The sequence below is a fragment of the Mizuhopecten yessoensis genome, unplaced genomic scaffold, assembly GCF_002113885.1.
Source record: "Mizuhopecten yessoensis strain PY_sf001 unplaced genomic scaffold, ASM211388v2 scaffold10529, whole genome shotgun sequence".
In the NCBI taxonomy this organism is placed as follows: domain Eukaryota; kingdom Metazoa; phylum Mollusca; class Bivalvia; order Pectinida; family Pectinidae; genus Mizuhopecten; species Mizuhopecten yessoensis.
Window position 1 is genome coordinate 341,297 of NW_018408592.1, and position 20,526 is coordinate 361,822.

The 20,526-nt window shown below is 35.4% G+C and overlaps 1 protein-coding gene across 3 annotated transcripts; it reads left to right on the plus strand.

Moving 5' to 3' along the window:
• The first annotated feature begins 754 nt into the window (after positions 1-754).
• On the plus strand, positions 755-19,022 carry LOC110460964 (protein SSUH2 homolog). 3 transcript variants are annotated; one of them, XM_021514208.1, is made up of 13 exons: positions 755-975; positions 8,002-8,402; positions 8,948-9,112; positions 9,519-9,588; positions 10,089-10,218; positions 11,746-11,806; positions 12,127-12,251; positions 12,700-12,762; positions 12,973-13,076; positions 13,622-13,714; positions 14,409-14,511; positions 14,943-15,041; positions 15,448-19,022. In XM_021514208.1, exons 1-13 carry the CDS (start codon positions 929-931, stop codon positions 15,592-15,594), a joined length of 1,608 nt encoding a protein of 535 aa, XP_021369883.1. In that variant the 5' UTR covers positions 755-928; the 3' UTR covers positions 15,595-19,022. The 3 variants fall into 3 exon arrangements, with proteins under 3 accessions (XP_021369883.1, XP_021369884.1, XP_021369882.1); XM_021514209.1 differs by lacking the exon at positions 755-975 and adding an exon at positions 1,397-1,591; XM_021514207.1 differs by lacking the exon at positions 755-975 and adding an exon at positions 3,370-3,598.
• The last annotated feature ends 1,504 nt before the right edge of the window (positions 19,023-20,526 follow it).

Here is a 20,526-nt window from a genome sequence, read left to right on the forward strand (position 1 = left end):
CTCCAGGAGTTGAGTTCACTTTCGCTCTCTACACCCCTGGAATATGTCGTTATAGCTGTTGGTGAGACATGGAGACTGTTGAACACATCAAAAGAATCTCGCGGTCGCGTAACGGTAAAATTTACTGGCTTTGAAGTCGGAGACAGGTATCAGTTTAGTCCAATTAAATAGATAGCCGCGTGTTTTCAGTTTTGCTAAGTGAGCGAAACCCATGTAGTATCGGGGATGACATCGCGTGAGTTCTGTCTCTTATATTTTTTCCATATTTCTCGTTTAATATGTATTTTTTAGTTTGACACGTGTTCATCGAAATAACACTGGTAATTCAATGTTAAAACATATTTTGAAAGACCATTAACTGGTATCTCTAATTCGGCTTGGATAATCTAATTCCGTGCTGGCATTATGTGTGTATCAATAATGTAGGCGGAGTCGGTCAAGCCTCGTGTATACGTATCGTATCACGGAATTAGATGTTATCTAAGTTAGTCCGTACTGTAGACAAAAAGAATAGTAACTATATATCTAGTAGGAAATAATTATACAAAAATACTATTGGTGTCGGGTCATGAATAGTATACAATACTTTCTAATGCACATCTGGTCATATAATTTTGCACCAATGTTTTATAATGCCACAGCATATTTCTTGAATTATAAAACTCAAGCTGACAGTACTAACGTCTCTGAGTGTAAACGTCTCTGTGAGCTGCAATGACGTATGGCACGCTTGTTTATGTGATTTATCAAGGGAAAGTATTTTATCCTGAGACGTATCTGGAGATAGGCATTTAAAAGTAAGATAGGTCAGGAATGTCGAAACCTATTTAATGATTGTCACTCACAGACAACGGCAAGTAGGTCATCGGTCACTCACTCTCTGATCAGCTACCCGTATGTAGCATCTGGCTCCTCCTCATTGTTATCAATGCCAATCGACCTTCACATTCAACACGGGACAGGCGCTATGCAAGGGTGAGTTTTATTATGCATGTATTTTAGCTTTAATCATTCAAATGTAGCACATGTTTTCTTGTGAACTTTTGCACTTGTGCTACGGACACATGATTAACCACCTAATTTAATATAAGTCCGCGATGAAATAAAATTTGACTGCAGCATCAACCTTTTGGACAGGTCTAGTCTGGTAACCAGAGCCAGAGGTGACAGCGACAATTTCTGGTTAGGCAAATGACCAACTGATATGCTAGATGTATCATGTTAAGATATATATAGTTAGTATATTGGTGATATGTAATTATGCTTTTAAATGCTACCAAAAAGCACTTCCTTGTGCCTCTGTTGGGACATGGACAATTTAAATGGAATGTCTTGATAAAGTACGAGGTTAATCGAACGGCTATGGGTAAGAGATTGTGCAATCGATCTTAGGCCTACCCTACTTCGGTATATATATATGTGGGTGTGTTGATCATATGACAGTGAACTTTAAAACAAAACTATTTCCGTGTCAGCGTATTTTCCTTCCCCATGTGATATATATACTGACCAAGGTGTATATGTTAGGTGTAACAGTAAAACCAGCAGCAGCAACATAAAGAATGTCTGAAAAACAACCACTCAGTTCTGGGTAAGCTAATTATATTCATAAATGTTAATACATTGTGATAATGAGCTTAACGCTATGTGTATCAAAAGTACACACGTATCAGGCCAGCTAGTGCTACACAGAGACATAATAATAGTTTGTATAGTATATATACGTCTCTGTGCTACAGTGCAGTGCACTTTACTTCATGGTTACCTGATCATGGATGTACTGTTGTCAAATGGACTGAAAACTGTATATTACCAGATCTAGAATAGGAAAGGAATAAATCAAATGGACTGATGTCTCTAGAATTTTAGTAAACATATTATTTTCAAAGCACAGGAAATTAATATATTTTTAATAATTTAACACAGGATGTATAAATTGCATATAGTCTGATACTATCTAGATAAATGATTCTATTCAGGATTAGCTAGAAATATGACCTAAAACAGACTGATTGCTTTTAGAATCTAGAATTTCAGTGAACATATTAATTCCAACACACAAGAAAATCAATAAATGTTTAATAATTTAGTACAAGTTATATAATTTATGAAGATATATGTCCAGACCTTATATATATAATGTTCTGACTTTTTTATTGCTTAAAATTACTTTCATTTAGCTAAAATTCTGAAAAAAATGTAACAGGCAGAAGGACCTATTTTAAGTCTCTGATTTAAATGGACAAATAACTCTTTTGTAAAAAAACACTTTGCACTCTATACATGTACATTTTACAAGGAAAACAATGTCAGTATTTTTACCTACACCTGTGGGGTTTCCAGGAAATCTTCATCTTAGTTCTTGGGATTGGGGGAATGTAACATCTTAAATATTCATGTTATATAAATCATGAGTTGATTAATAATGTTTACATACAATGTACAGATGTATAAGGAGGGAAACACTAGCTTGTAAAGGTTATTGCATGGTTTTCGAGTAACAAGGGATTTATTACACCCGAGCGAAGCGAGGGTGTAATAAGTCCCGAGTGACGAGAAATCATGCAATAACTGGCTTACTGCATGCTTCCCAACTCGAACAAAACAGAAAAGTTGAGTAAAAAATGTTCACCTGGACAATCTTTTTACCTACCCTACACTGCAGATAATTTACATGTACCTATGTGAGTGAGTACTAATCATAACCAGGTAAGATTCTCAATAGCCCAGTCTGAGTGTATCCTTCATAATGGATACAAGTGTTTTTGGATTACTATCCAGGTCCAGTGTCAGGGAAGGTAAGGAGTGTCTGTTCAAAATACGGGAAACAATGTTGAATTTCTGACTACATTTTCAGTTTAATTTTCAAGATGTGGCAAAGGTACAGGATATTGAAACCATTTTCATATATACAATGTAAGGGTTTATCAATCCCTAAGGAATTCCAGTTCTTTCAATGAATGGTATATTTGAATGTGCAATTTTGTATAAAGGAACAGCTCCTTAAGATTATAAACTTTTCCGGGAAATGCTTATCCTCTCACGTGATAAGGAAATCTGTTTGTGTTTTTCAATCATGAAATTACCATTTTTAACTTTCATTTTTTCCCCTTATTTGAAATGTGTCAACTAAGTTACTGTATTGACTTCATCGTTACTCACTGCTTGATTATCTCCCCTTTTTTTCAGCATTTGTGGCCACAGTCCACTAGGCACACCCCCTTTCATGGTCATGTAATCATGATTGGCCTTGAAAGGGGATTATGTGTGCAGTGGACTGTGGTAGCAAGTGATTTATTGCCCACACTTTTCCATTGTGAGAGGTGGGAAGTATGCAGTAAGAAGAGTAATGCTATAAATAACTTCAGTGTGTAGCAGAGCGTGGCTCTGAAGGCGGCTGCGCCCATGCTTTTCTGTGTAGACCTACATTCAATATTATAATTGTATACTGTATACGGTATTGCACAACATGGGAAGTCCAAAACACTTGATGAGTGGAGCTCATTGAAACCTAGGATCATTTGTGGCTTTTGTCAGGCTCAGAGATGTTTAATTCTGATAAGCAGAAGTTACACTACCCAACAGCAGAGGAGGGAAGGTTTGTTTATATACATTGTAGCTGGTTAACAGCTAGTTTCAGCAGTCGAGGTGTAGTACATAACCTTCATTCTTCAAATAGGTCACATCAACATGTTTATCAAATGGGATCTTTTATGTACCGCTAATGATGTAATTAATGCATTGTCAGCCATCTTATACTATAGTGCCATTTTAAAAGGGTTTTCATTACCGGAGCAGACTGCAGACCAATAATTGACTTTTTCTGTCTTGGTTTTTATTTTACCTTTCCTAAGTACGTAAAGTTACAATTTAGTTATTCTTTTGACCTTTGCCCTGTACATGAAAAGCCTTTATCCGATAGCCTCTTATACACTTCCGTAATATCATAGTTTTACAGTAATACCAAAAGTTCCATTTATGTGTGTTTTATAGTTATAATACATCTATCAACTCTCTAGAACATTATGATGGTACATGTGAATTAAAAAGCAACAAAATAGGCAGGGTGGTGGGGGGGGGGGGGACACAGTTTCGAAAGTAATATATTTATCAGTGATGATTCGGTTAACCCTGTTTTTGTATCAAAATGGGGACTGAAATTGAATCTGCAAGTCAGATACACCAATGAATTATTCAGACACCCGTAACATAAGACTTTAACGTTTCTGTTGTAACCATGTATGGCCCTGGTATAAATATCGTAAACAGGGTAGGATTGCACCATGGCCTGCAATCCGTCTGTCAAACCAGTGATGTTTTTTCTCCTCAGTTTTACTGCAGAATGCAGACTGTTTTCCCATTGGAAGCTACAAAATGCCTTATTTTACCAAAATGATTCAAAACTGAGGAATGCATTCCCAATTTCAATACAAATAATGCTATGTTTTCACAAAGGAATATAAGTTGTAAAATTTAGGTAACAAAAACACCGCAAACTATTAGTATGTCTAATTGACCATCAGCTAATCTTGTTTGGATCATAACTTCGCATTAGGTATTCATTTTTTATAGGAAACTTCACAGATAGTTTATCACAACCGATCCACGTCACTTGTGTGTAATATAACTCTCCTTCCTTTGCAGCAATGTTTTTGGTTTGTTTTCGGTATTATTACAAGCTTTGCCGACTTGGTTAACAAAAATCATTTAAAACAGATGATTCAAGTCGGGTCGGATGTTACATCTTTGTAGTTGTTCGTAGGTGAGATCAAATAATAATTTTCAAACAATCACAGGGAAATAGACCAAATTGTCAGGTCTTATCTTATAACTTTGGCGATTTCTTTAAGCTAGTATTCTTTCTATTACAAATTTATTAAATTATTTTAAAATATTATTGAAAGCAAAAACTAATACTACAATGTGTTGTAGGTTTATCTATGAAATTTGAGTTAAATGAAACCACTATAAATTATACTAGTATTTATGGTATTTACATTTTCAATATTTTCTACACAGAAAGTTCAATGATACCATTTACCAGGTGGGTTTTAAACTATTGGGCTGGTAGCTATTATATACAGACTGGTAGCATATCTAAGATGACTAAAATGGGCCTCTTTAGTGTGTATTACTTGTTCATTTTCTACTTGTATGATATATGTGCAATCTCAGGTTCATACTTCTAAGTCAAAAGTCACAAATGGGTCAAAGGTCAATTAATTGTAATGCTTGTCTAGGGTCTGGGGCCCAGGGGGCTATAACCACTGACCTCTGGAGAGACTGATATTGTGAACATTTATACAGTACAGTACAGTATCAACTGGATTTTGTTGATAAAGATGTTCAGATAAACAAGATAAAGAAAGATCCTTGGCTTTTGACTACTTAGTTTACGTATGTGTAATAAATTAAAGTCATCCTTTAAATGACAATTACTGCTCAGGATTAGACACTAACTTTTTTGCAAGGTATTCCACAGGGCTAGTTGAATGGATTATGTACTAGTCCTTTGTCAATGTTAATAGCCCAAGATTTCCTTCAGGAAGCGTTTCAAACAGGAAACATGAACAGTAACTGACTGTAGGGGACATAAAATAACTAGTGCCAGAAAGACATGGCGAAGTGTGAGAAAATTATGATGCAAAAGAGATCTGTATTTAAGGCACTTCTCCAAAAGGAATACCATTATTTTGTAATCTATCTATCAAATGATAGCCCAAACGGACCAGAGTAACATTATAGTTGATTCACTAGTCTTTGCTGAAATGTACAAGTCATTCACTAGACAGGCTAGTGTAAGTGTCCTGCTCAAGAGAAAATAAATCAAAATAACTTGAGGAAAATAAATTCAGTATCCAGATGACATGAATATTTTAGGTCAGCTACACATAGCTGGTAAAATTGGTAAAACACAGGAGAATAAAATTAACTCATTAACCCCTGAAGACACATTTGAACTCCTTCATTTCAAAGGTTGGAATAGTTCATTATGATATTTCAGGGGTGAATGAGTTAAAATAACTCTATGTTATACACCTGCAGACAATATATACCACTTAACAGGATTTGATATCTAATATAAGTGATACTTTCCTATGGTGTCAGACACACAACACTAGTATTTTGTTCATGTGATGTACAAGTGCTTTGTCACTACATACAATTAATATGTAAGTAACCATTGTAAGATCTAGAGGGGCCATCTTTGCAGGAAATCCGGCCTGTGCTAGCTGTCATTGGTTATTTGTCAACGAGATACAGAGCAATTAGTATAAATATTAATTCAGTTCTGGTTTCTTACATTTGCTCTTTAAGGGCTGGTCAGGGATATACGTTTGACATCTCCTGCTTGTATTCCGATATTCTGTCTTATCAAATCTAAGGTAAAATTTATATGTCCATTTTTAGGTCACCTGAGACAAAGTCTGGCGTCTGTCCGTAAACAATTTACATTTTTCGACTTCTTCTGCAAAACCCTGTAACCAATTTCAATGAAATTTTGCAGAAAACTTCCATGGCCAAAGGTCAACCAAAAATGTGAATTAAATGGTCCCCAGCCCACAGGGGCCTAAGGAGCGGGGCCAAAAAGAGTCAATTGACTGAAATTTCAAAACCTCTTCTCAAGATCCAGATATGGTAGATTCAAATACTCTTCATAGATGGAAGGGTCTGAAGGTGCTTTACCAAAATTGTGGTTTCCCCCTGGAGAGGGGGTAAACTTTACTATAGTTTATATAGGGAAATCACATTTTGGACCAACATTTGTTTAATTTCCATTGGAATTAATTCAAACTTGATTAGAATTATCAGCATTGGATAGCAGTTTCATGATATGCACAAATCAGCCCTGACTGACCCCCAGGGGCTGATGGGTGGGGCCAAAAAGGGTTGAATTGGCTGAAATTTCAAAAATCTTCTTCTCAAGACCCAGATATGGTAGAATCTAATACTCTTCATAGCTGGAAGGGTCTTAAGGTGCTTTACGAAAATTGTGAATTTGATGACCCTGGGGTCTCACAATTCCTCCTGGAATGGGGGTAAACTTTATTATAGTTTAATTGTGAGTAATACGGTCCCCAGCCCACAGGGGCCAAAAAGGCCAAAAAGGGTCATTTTGACTACAATTTCAAAACTCTTCTTCTCAAGATCCAGATATGGAAGAATCAAATACTCTCCATAGATGGAAGGGTATTTAAGGTGCTTTACCAAAATTTAGCTTACTGACAGAACCACTATTTGTACATAGTACATATACTACCTAGATCTTTCACACTACTTTTGCATTACATGTAGTTCAAGTTACCTTTGTTACAAAATGATTTCTTTTTCATTTGGCAACATCGATATCATCAGTTTTTACATAAATCACGTGACCATTAAGGCCCATGGGCCTCTTGTTATTAAAAACTATGAAATGAGACCTGTGTATTCTGATGTCCCAATATGTTGTGTTTCACAGTGTCTGATCAGACAGGTTTCACAGTATCTGTGTTTCACAGGAGTCTGCAGGGTTAAAATTTGGCTTTCAGAAATAACAGATGCCTAAATGGACTGCCAATATTTCTTGCCGTCTTGACAAATTACATAGCCTTGCTCAAGTCAGAATTGTTTGTCAGGAAAAGGATCAATCAAAAATAGAATGAAAAATATCTACTGGAATATACTTTCTACTTGTTATAGGTTCAGTTAAAAATATTGACCACTTGTTAATGTTCACCTATCATATGAATGGTGAATTTGCGACCCTATAAAGGCCACATCCCTCAGGGATCTTCTGCTGTATTTTCTAAAATCTTTGAAACATTACGTTATTTTCTCTGTGTGATATTTTTCCTAAAGTCAAGAGGCACAGGACCCTGGTGTAAAGAAATGGAAAAATCACTGTCAAGGATGATAAGTTGGTCAGTTTTTTCAGTATCCTATATAAGGCTTTGTTTGAATTAGCATTGATATTGCATACCATACATAAATTATCAATATGATTATTTTAATTTTCAGTTCCCAACCCAACTACTCTGGAGGGTACCCTGGAGGGCCCCCACCTGGTGGGGCTGCACAATATCCTGGAGGAGGATATCCTGCCCCTCAAGGGGCATATCAAGGGGGACAACCTCAACCACCCCAGGGTGCATATCAGGGGGGAGCACCTCCACAAGGAGCCTACCCTGCAGGTGCAGCACCAGGATACCCAGGAGGTCAGCCTACCCAGGGATATCCACAGCCTGGCCCACCCCAAGGAGGGTACCAGGGTACCCCTCCAGCTGGGGCATACCAAGGGGGAGGAGCGCCACCAGCAGGGGCATACCAAGGGGGAGGGGCGCCACCAGCAGGGGCATACCAAGGGGGAGGGGCGCCACCAGCAGGGGCATACCAAGGAGGTGGGGCGCCACCAGCAGGGGGTAAGATATAAACAAAACTCTATTGATATAAGCCTGTTCAGTTTATTTATTCTTAAGTATAGATGTCACAAATTTAACAAACATTTTACTGTCGTATGAACATGTGCATATTTAATCACCATGTTTTGGCGACCCTCTTTAGAGCTTCATGGTCCTTTCTGTTTAAATTTAAAAATGGAAATGCAAAGGTCTTAATTCACATTATAGTGTTTTATCTACCGTAACTCCATGCAAATCGAATTGGCATCAACAATTACTGCAATATTACCTAATGGTAAATACCTTCTTCATCAGCAAAGGTATGAAATAGTTTCTTGATAACAGTTGTATTTCTGATTAATCTGTTATAAATTGCAAAATGATATCAAATACTAGTTTAAAGAAATCATATCCATCGAACGATAAATTACCAGTTGCATCCTGTTGATGGCGGAGCGGCATAACAATGGTACTTTTATCTTACATGATTGAGAAATATAGGTGCATATGAGATGTAGTAAGAATTTTAACGTTTAGTTTTATAATGATTCGTGTTGTGTCTTCAGCTCCAGGAGCTCCGCCCCAAGGAGGAGGAGCGCCCCAGTACCAGGGCGAGATGCCTGGGGATGATATAGACGACAACCCTAACGCTGCCCCTCAGCAAGCCACAGCCCCACCCCTAGAGAAAATGGACGAAATTAGCGGCTATGGTAATGTGGGATTTAATTCAGGTGAGCGGAATTTGACAACATTTACTTTAGTAAACATGGATTTTGTTTTGAACAATATACTATGCATGATCCCAGTAGCACTATCATTTGGTTTATTATAAGGAACAATGAAAGTTAAGAGAGTTTCAAGAGAAATGTTTGAATGAATTTGTCAGAGAATTTATTTACTTTCACGATAAATAATATACAATATAAAAAATAAAAAATCTTTTTAAAGTGAAAATACACAAAACAAGCTATCTTCGCTGCAGTGCTTAGATATTTAATTTAACCCTGCTACAACTTAATCATTAAATGTTACATTCACACATTAATGAATGGTACCAGTGTACCTTGTGGCTGTTTTGAAATAAATATGGTTACAATTTTGTTTGCCTTGTTATAGTGTTGACTTTTGTTTTAACAGCTGTGCTACCTCCTCCCTCGTATGATGATGCAATGAAGGGGCCACCTCCAGAGCGACAAAATATCTCAAAGTAAGTTTTTTATTGAAATTTAATTCTCTTTGAAAGGAGTATCTGTGAGCTTTAGTGGAACTCTTCTATAAAGAAATTACTGTATATGGCATCCTTGTTGCTGAAGGATTCAATTTTCTTTAGATTGGGGGAGGGGATTGACCCCCCTAGGATGGGTGAGTGGGGCCTTTATGTAGAATAAATATGAATCTGTTAAGAGACTTTTCATCAAGTTGGGCTTGACTATCTGTCCATTTTTGTCGGCACCAACATAAAAATTTTGCGTTTAAGTATAAGTACTTAGTATAAATGCTAGACCAACCAAACTTGGAACATTGATGCATCTTAGGTAGTACATGCATCAAATGCTGGTCCATTGACTTTGTCATCATCTCCATCAACAGTAAGCTTTTGCGTTTAAGTTAGTTTCTCTGATATGTGCATTGATGGTCAAAGTGGGGCACAGGCGAGACATATCAGTGCAAATGGCTTGTTATAATGAATTGTGTTCTTGTCTACAGCGTTCCTACCATCACAGAGCAAGACGCAAGGGAAGCCCTTCTTAAACATGTGGCTGAAAACTGCTGCTATGGAAAAGGAGCTGCAGAAAATTTAAAATATTTGGATCTTAAGTCAACAAGTGCATTTCATGTAAGTCATTACCTATTTAAATTATTCCTGGATCTATCTTTTAATTAATTGAATTATTGTCAAGTAAAAATATTAAAACATTACATGGATTGGGTGAATATTTACGGTTGCTACCGCTAAAAGGAAAACCCTCGTGCAGTAATATTGCAGAAGTATGATTCATTTTGTGTGATAAATGCTTATATGGAATTGTCCTACGCTATCTTGAAAATTGAAACATTTTTTGTGTATTATATATACATTTAACCTATATGCTATATTTCATTCGGAAATTAAAAACTTGAAACATACTAAAATCAAATATTGTGCCATACTTTATACAGATTTAGGGCCATTTGCTTGTTGTACATTTTTTTATACAGAATTTTTGTTCTAAATTTGGGAGCACTAAGAATTGCTTGCAATCTTGTCTCTTGTTGAATATAGGGAGGGTTTTCATTGAGCATTCAAGATAGCAGAATGCATTGAAAAAAATAGCGTTATTAAACTTTTTAATAGGAAACTGGTCTGATGTTTTTCTCACCTATTTGGAATAAAAATCAAGCACACAAAAACAGCTTTTTTCAGTATATTTGACAGAGAAGTAACAGATCCTCCGGTAAACATGTTGACCCAGTTTATTATTCTGCTCTGTAGTTTGGTTTGATAGAATCATCTGGTGATAGATTCATATTGATATCGATGTGTCTACAATTTATACTGAGTTAATTTAGTGATAGAATCATCTGGTGATAGATTCATATTGATATCGATGTGTCTACAATTTATACTGAGTTAATTTAGTGATAGAATCATCTGGTGATAGATTCATATTGATATCGATGTGTCTACAATTTATACTGAGTTAATTTAGTGATAGAATCATCTGGTGATAGATTCATATTGATATCGATGTGTCTACAATTTATACTGAGTTAATTTAGTGATAGAATCATCTGGTGATAGATTCATATTGATATCGATGTGTCTACAATTTATACTGAGTTAATTTAGTGATAGAATCATCTGGTGATAGATTCATATTGATATCGATGTGTCTACAATTTATACTGAGTTAATTTAGTGATAGAATCATCTGGTGATAGATTCATATTGATATCGATGTGTCTACAATTTATACTGAGTTAATTTAGTGATAGAATCATCTGGTGATAGATTCATATTGATATCGATGTGTCTACAATTTATACTGAGTTAATTTAGTGATAGAATCATCTGGTGATAGATTCATATTGATATCGATGTGTCTACAATTTATACTGAGTAAATTTAGTGATGGGCTGATGATCGATTATAATAAAAATTAACCATTAATTATAAAAGAATGAAACTTAATGTATAGTGAACATCTCTGTCTATTGATGCAATAGTAGTGGTCTCAATAATTTGGGTATTCAGTCCCATAAAAGTATAAACCGATTATGCAAACGATCATCGATCAGTTTACTACATCTGATTACAAACCGATTATGGATAATGGTTTTAAACCGATTGCCTATCACAGGAGTTAATGGTTTTAATTGACAGTATACATTGGAAACATTCGGAGAAGGTAGACAAACAGCGTGGGCATACGAACCATATACAGGTGAGTAATACATCCTTGACAGGTGTGCCCTTTGTAACCTGTTAAGTGATAAGCAAACCTGAGTTAAAGAGTACCTTGTTATACTTCGCATTGTTAAAGCCCTCACCACAGATAGAGAATGTCGTAAAAGTAAACACTGCATGTGTCCACCTGACCATTTTGTTCACAGAAATCATTTATAAAATGGTAGTCTTTAGAATTTATGCTTCACATTTGACTGAGTAAAATTTGAACTATAAACAATAGAGACAAAAGACAATGCATATCTTGTCTATATCTATCATGCTATTGTCACAATAATGGTGTTATTCTGTATACAGGCCAGGTGATTGATGGTCCTATGAATGGGGTGGCCCCAGGTCCCTGGGACATGCCTGCCCAGGCCAGTGCCCTGTTTCAGAACCAGAAGGTTGAGGTGGAAGTGCCTCACACAGCGTCTGTCAAGGTCAGTTCTGTATAGAGCTTCAGAAGGTGTCACCAAAAACAAGGTGGACCGCAGCTTTAGAAATAAGAACATTACAAAATAAGTTTGAAATGTTGATGTTGACTAATTATAGGATCATTCTCATATATGTATATAACTTCTGAAAATTTAGAATACTCTTAATATTAAATACATAGATGGCATGTATGAATGAAAATATTTACATGTTAAATATATTTCAATTTTTTTCCAACAAAAATGTTTGTTTTTTTGAAGATTTTAAGTTTATGTTATTTTTCCATTTTTGAAGGCAAACAGAAATCAAAGCTATTTGAATAGCTTTTAGTAAGAAAAATCAAATAATTATTGACTTTTTTCTGTTCAAACTGATTGATAACAGTCCTCTTACAATGAAAGCTACTAATAAAAAAATTCAAATATTTAACGACTTAAAACTGTTATATTACAGCCCTGTCACACCTGCTTCTCGTCCGGATATATCCGCTGTCACCGCTGCTTAGGAAGGGGTAGGGTACGTATCTGGTTTCCTGAAAACATCTAACTATTTGAATTTCAATTTATATAGACAGAATTGTTTTTTCTGTAACCATGGACACGATAACAATACTCAAACTTACACAAAGAATGTGATGACAATTTTGTAACTACTTGGTTCAGAAAGTACAGTGATGCTCCTGTATCATTATGAAACACCAATAAGATATACTTTTTACCTGTTCAGGTGAGATGTACCTGGTGTCATGGAAGTGGACATCGGTCAGTACACAGAAATGGAGAACACCATCGAGAGAGGTGCACTTGGTGTCATGGCAACGGCAGACGCAGGTCAGCAAAATCTCTTTCATTACAATCGTCATGGAAAGCATGAGTGATGATATTCTTATGTTTGAACCAAAAGAAATGCTTAAAAATATCCTGTGAAATCCTTATGGTCCAGCATTTTGATAGTATGTTGTATTGTAGAGATGTATAGACATTAGAATCAAAGGTCAAGTTATGTTGTATTTGAAAGATGTATTCAAGGTCACCGTTACTATTTATAGAAATTTGTCAAAAAAGACACTAATTTGCTATGAAAGACATTGTCTTGTTAAGTTCAAACAGAATTGTATTTGACACGTGGTAATAACATACATGTTATTCCAGTGCGATTGGAAAAGAAGCTAAAAGCTTGTAATAATTCTATCTAGTTTAAGGCGACGTTGTTAAGATTCCATTACTTGATTGTGTGGTAACATAGAATTAATACATTGTGTTAGTTTTATTTAAAACATGTGTGGTATGTATCAATTTTCACAGATGTGATGCGTTTTATGGCTACGGTTCAGTTGACATGTGTGGTATGTATAGTTGCGTATTAATTTTTACAGATGTGATACCTGTTGTGGCTGCGGTTCCGTGACCTGTACTTCCTGTCAGGGCTACAGGCAACTGAAGTGCTACATCAAACTCACCATCATGTGGTAAGAATGAACATATCATTTAAGTTTTCTTCAGTCATCCTTTAATATTACAACATTTAACAAATTATTTTTGGGATAGAATGTGCAGCCAACCATTTTCAGGATTCTCATATTATGGTTAATACTAATATAGAAATCAAATGTCTCGTTTCCTTTTTAAAGGCCAAAATGTCTTGACTTTTGTAGGATATTCTGGTATAATTGGTAAACACATAATACTAAGGGCTAATGTAGCCCATATGCTTCCATCCGGACTAAAAACTATAATAAATATAATTTTAAAAAAAATCATAATAGTTGTTTGAAAATACAGTTTATACATGTATTTGTTTCTATTAGCTGGACAAGGGGTATATAAATTAAAAAAATCTGAAGCACTATCAAGTACAACATTCGGTGACTCCCAACGTCACAACTATTGGAGTACAAATTTAAAGGTTATGAGATCCTATTAGGCCTCCGTTTTCCTTACAACTGTTGTGGTTAAGTTAAAATCCATCCAGACAGTTTGGTTTCTGGAGAAAATTGCAAAATAACGAAATTTCCCAATAATGAAGACAATTTATAATGAAGTTCATCTGTAACTGGGTTAGAATTGACACGGTTATACTACTGTAGGAGTACAAATTAACAAGGTTCTAACAGACATATCACAGTGAGTTGTATATAAAAACTGGACTGATTCCATCCCCAGGACCAACCATGTTGTGGACCATATTGTGGAGAGGACTCCTCTACCAGATCATCTTATTAGAGCAGTGTCGGGACAAACAGCCTTCGAGGAAACTAGCCCACGGGTATGTCACTATGTAGACTTAGTAACCACCAATACCTCAACATTACAATGATTCTCTGAGGCAGTGAGAGACAAAGAAAAGAAACATCATTGATCATCAGTTGTGATAATGGCATTTCATTTGTTGTAATGAGACATAACAAGAAATGTACTGGACAATATTTCAGTCTACAGTAACAATTTTCTCCTTTTCTGAATTTTTGTGAATACATGTATTTACTTTTAAATAATTGATTAAAGAATTAACCTTCACATGTTATCACTATGTATGGTATGGTGTGTACTCATTTTCACGGGTGATAAATTCGCACTGATTACAGAGGGAGAAAAGGGCAAGAGATAAACTGTGGCTTATAACTTTCCAGTATTCCAAATAGAAATAATTGAAGAGGTAAAAGTATTGGATATCATATATGTTTACTACATCCACAGGTCTGGCCCATCCAGCACTTCCCTGATGCCGAGGTCAACGACGCATCCAGGAATCTGATACAACAACAGCAGCACCCAACCGAAAGGATCCTACAACAGGTACACTTCATTGTTTTAATGAAATAATCCATAATACGTCAACTATATGGCATAATGCTTAACCAATGCGGTTAAGACGAATCAAACATATCTGGTACTCCATCTCTACATTCTCTAATTCAATAACATCACAACAGCTGATTTTGATTCATTTTTTTTTTTAAACATTACGACCAAAAACGAAAGGAATAATCATCATTTCTGGTAAATGTCTGCAGAGGATGAACTGAGGCTGATTTTGTGGAAACAGATCATTTGCTTCATTAAATGCATTTCATTTATAACTGATATGACCTGTCACTTTTCTTGAAAGAGAAGTGTTGTAGTGTATAACCTTTTATGTACCAGTCACCAGTAATGTAAACCATCAATACCTATACACACTTAAACTTTATTTCCTCCACAGAGACACCGAGTTAGAATTGTGCCAGTGACCCAGTGTATTTACAAGTGGAAGGACAAAGACTCGGATTACTTTGTGTACGGGTTTGAACACAAGGTGCACGCTCCCGACTACCCGCAACAATGCTGCTGTGGCTGTTCCATCCTCTAAACACACCTGTGCTTCTTCAACAATGATGCTGTGACTGTTTCATACTCAAAACAGCCCTTACAATAATGCTATTGTGGCTGTTCCATCATTTAAGTTTCACTGTACATATTACAACAATATTGCGGTACCTTTTAAGCATCCTTTAGGCACCAGTATGTAGTTGTACAACTATCCTTAACCAATGCTAATGGGGCTGTTCCATCCTCTAAGCGGCCGTTAACACATGTTGCAGTGGCTGTTTAATTCTCAAAGTTTCGTGTACATCTACTCTGTACATGCTGAGACTTTTCTACTCTTTAATCATTCCTGCTGATCATTTCTTTGATAAGACCATGACTCGGTTTTTCTCATTTTCAGAACACCTACATTTTCATGAAATCTACAGACATCTATAGTACATTGCCTTTGTAAACACGGGCAGTTTGTGTTAAATGAATCAATTTCACTGAAGAAAGACGCAGACTAGATGTCTGGAAGGTTTTATCTCGGTACAAGCTCTATGAACAAAGACACTCACCGGATTTTTGGAAGGTTTCGAATTCACAAAAGCTGTATGAACAAAGGTCCTGAATGTAGAAACAAAGACACCAATAGGTTTACATTTCATACAAACTGATATAGTGTAAATTGATCTACGCATGTATGTGCCATATAGTTACATACAAGTATAATCAGATGCTTAATATTGATGTATGTATGTATTGTTCTATATATTATTGTTCTATTTCAACTCATTGCAATGTTCAATTTCTATCATTCAGTTAGAATCAATGTTCAATTTCTATCATTCGGTTAGAATCAATGTTTATTGTAGCACATGTAAGTTTGATTAAGAGTTGCCTTACATGATCTTTCTGATGACCAATTTATTTTACTCTACTATAACTGGATAAAGAACTTTACTTTTTTAATATCATGAAAGAATTTTGTTGTATATACTTTGTAAATTCTTGTAAATTTTGTTATGCTAATTGTTCAACTGTAGAGGCTTTCAAGATGACGGATACTGATGGTCCAGAGTCATGGTTCAGAAGTTAAAATGTCTGTGTGTAACAAATCATGATGTTTTCATTTTACAAACATCTGACACCAAATGAAAACAATTGCTTTTTATCACATTACCCATAATGCACGGGAAAACCATGTCTTCACTGATCACTGTCGCATCTTCAATTTCCTCATCTTAATGTCATGTCAATTGTCGTCAATGCGACGTGACAGTAGTATGACGTCATGGTTATTGTTCCAATTCTGACATCACTGTTGTTGATATTGCATGAAGTCATATGTAAATTTTTATGGTGTTATAACTGCTTAGCACCGAAAGTTGGGTGATAAAATAAAACATCTAAACCCCATCATAATGATGAAATATGATAAAATGCAAAATATTTTATAAAAGTACCATGATTGCATAGTTGATTAGTTCTTGGCCCTTAAGTATACTTTATATCTACTTTGCATAATATTCTTGGTAGTGAATATGTTGTCATCAATTAAAATGTATATGTTCCTTTATTAATTTAAGAAATTACTTTTTCTAGTGCCTTTAACAAATTAAGTGCTCTGTTTAGGATGAGCTTACAAATAATTAAGATAAATGACTCATTTTATATTTTTGCTAATTATAGCATTTATATTAAAGATACATGTACAATTTAGTTATGCATTTTCGCTATTGCACAGAAGTTTTGTAACGTAATTATTTTTCTATATTACGGATGTCCAGTATTACCTTAGTTTTTTAATGCTATTTACGGCAGCAGTTTTGTGATATACAGTTCAATGCAAATAAAGGAAGGACTTTTTTCCTGTGTATTTTCCTATCACTGTTAGCGAGTTCAAAAGCTGCATTTGCATGTCAAGCTGTCAACATTGCATCGTTATTCAAACTGATCAGCTTCAAGACAATTTTGTATGGTACTCGTGTTAGCAAAACTCAGAGTTCCATATAATACATATATTGAAAATGTTGAAATTCAAAACTAAAACTAAAAATATATTTTAAAAAGTCAAGAAAAACAGGAAATGAAAAAATATATTTGTAAATTGCATACAAGAATACTTTGGCTTACAAATCTTTGTCCTCTTCAAAAATCAACTTGTTTTTGTCCTCTTTCATGGCTTCTTCCCTCGAGGTATCTACAGGAGTGTTGCTTCGAGTCGGTAGTCGGTTCCATCCATTGATTAAAATTTCAGTTGATAATGATAATATATTTAGTGCAATGATTTGGCAAATGATTTTGCAGCAGTGCAACAGATGTAAAACACACAATAGTTACGCGAGAATTATTTGTATCAATTTGTTTTTCATATGAATTAGTCTTTTATACAATCAAATCAAAGTGCTCTGTGAATTGTCAGAATTATAAAATGGTATAGTATAGTCAGTCTTGTGGTCCAGAGCGTTTTTAACACATGTTGGCGTCTATGAAATTCAGTTGTTCCCCTCTTGACACACATATTCCGAGGGGTGGAGCAGATATGTGTTTTGAAAACAGAGCTCTTTGATTTGGACCTAATGTGTTGGTCGAGGTAGGGGTTTTACTTCTTGGGTAGTTAGGTTAAATCTTTAATACAACCTTTACTTACAGCTTAAAAAAATAAATTGTATGTTGTTTTTCTGAGGTAGGGTAAATCTTTTATCCGACCTTTACTTACAGCTTAAAAAAATAAATTGTATGTTGTTTTTCTGAGGGAAACGCTTGTAATGCATTTCCTTGCCCAATTTATGTTTGTTAATAAAATTATCGGTACAAAGAGTGCTATGGAGATCACAATCAATGCTAAACAACCATTTCATAAAAAACCTACATGTGTGCTATGTGTATTAGTTTCTGTTATCATGGAAATATAAGATATTTCTATTAAACCTGAACTATTGTAAGGTGTATATTATCAACCTATAGCACAAACATATACGGACCATTGTAAGCAGGGTATTATTATGCAACTGTGTATCTGCCCAACGTCTCTTACACAGGTTTCCATTTTAAATGTCTGTGCATTGCACAACCAACTGCACTTCCCAGAGGGGGATTGTAGCCTGTTCGAATGAAAATCGGTGTCCAATGTATTATATCTATGTTCATGTCTGATATCAGTTTCCTCAAATGTATTATGTATAGTCATGTTGCATTTTTATTTGTGAAAAATTTCATATTTCAAATATCTAAAATTAATGATTTTTGTTATGTTGAAAATTCTGATGTTATGCCGTTATTTAAATAGAACAAGAAAGTATGTATTGACCATGTCTAATAACCTCCCTGTTCGTTTGCTGTATATGGGCGATGTTATGTGATTTCCTTTTCATAGGTAACAGTATATAATGGTCATGTATATTCTGTGTCACTGTTATAATATTGTTTATGGGTAATGGACACTGGCTCAGGAAAGTGATGGTAATAAACTAAATTGAAAAGTAATTAAATCTTTGTTGTTTTCTTTGAATGCAATCAAGTTTGATTGTTCTGCTGCAGAACAATCTACGCCCGTCCCATGACAAACTTCAGATCCTTCTGATGCATTATTGTCTTTATTTTATTGTTTGTTTGTTCTATGGGCTATTAACAGCTATGGTCATTTAAGGACGTGCCAGGTTTCGGTGGTGGAGGAAAGCTCTCGAGTTCCCGGAGAAAAACTACCAACCTACAGTTAGTACCTGGTGACTGCCCCACGTAGGTCCCGAACCCACGACCCAGTGGTGAAGGGCTAGTGGTAGCAGAATGTCAGACACCTTAACCACTTGGCCACCGCAGCCCCTCTTGTTGTATTTAATGTAAATAATTACTCATTGAAGTTGAGAACTATTTCTGGAATGTGGTAAAAGGACAAAACATACTGTACTTGACCCAACTCAAGCTGTTAATGAATCTATATATATATCCTTTATGACCTTAAGATAAATTGAATTGCCTCCCTTCATACATATTTAAAACTGAAAATAGAAATTGTTTTTTAGGTCACCTGAGCTTTAGCTCAAGTGACCTATTGCTATCCGTTTTCGTCCGTTGTCGTCCGTCGTCGTCCGTTAACATTTTACATTTCAAACTTAAAGTCAAGTTCTGCTGGGCCGATTGAACTGAAAGTTGGTAGGAATGATCGCCTCATGGTCCTGACAAAGTGTTGTTATTTTTCGGGTCAATCAGAAATACAATTTGGCTGCCATGGCCGCTATTTTGCTACTAAGTTCTAATAGGCCGATCTCACTTAAAATTGGTCTAGGAATGATCAGCTCATGGTCCTGACAAAGTTAATTTAACATTATACTATTTTTTACTCAAATTGGTACATATTTCAACAACGAAAATAAATATTGTAGGACTCAGGTGACCGTTAAGGCCCATGGGCCTCTTGTTTTTACCAAGGATGGATTCATCTTACACCATTAAAACCATAAAAGGTTTCTATGGTTTATTAATAACCGGCAGATTTCGCTATCCGACAAATTAAAACGTAGCTATTGACCAAATATTGTCAGAATCCTGTCATATTTGATTGAAGTTATTGTGCAGAAACCATCAACTTATCAGAGCACAGTATGCTAATTAATTATGTGCAGATTTTGCTCAACTTCAAACTTAGCCTCAGCCTTTGTATAAATCAACATCAAACATTATTTAAGAAAGTCATCATGTAGAAAATAGACTTTGGAAATTGGACAATCAGTGCACAGTTTGCTAAATTAATGAAGCATAGGTTTTGCTCAACTTCAAACTTCGACTCAGCCTTTGTACATGCAGTTTCATCAAAATTGAATGATATTTAAGCAATTTATCTTACAGAAACCAAAATGTTGACATAAAAATCAGAAAATATTGTATTGATGTACATCCAGGATGATCCTTGATTTACGCTTGTCTTTTGTGCAGGTTTTTTATTTCCATAATAATTTCAGCTTCTATGGGTCAAACTCGTATGGGGAATTTT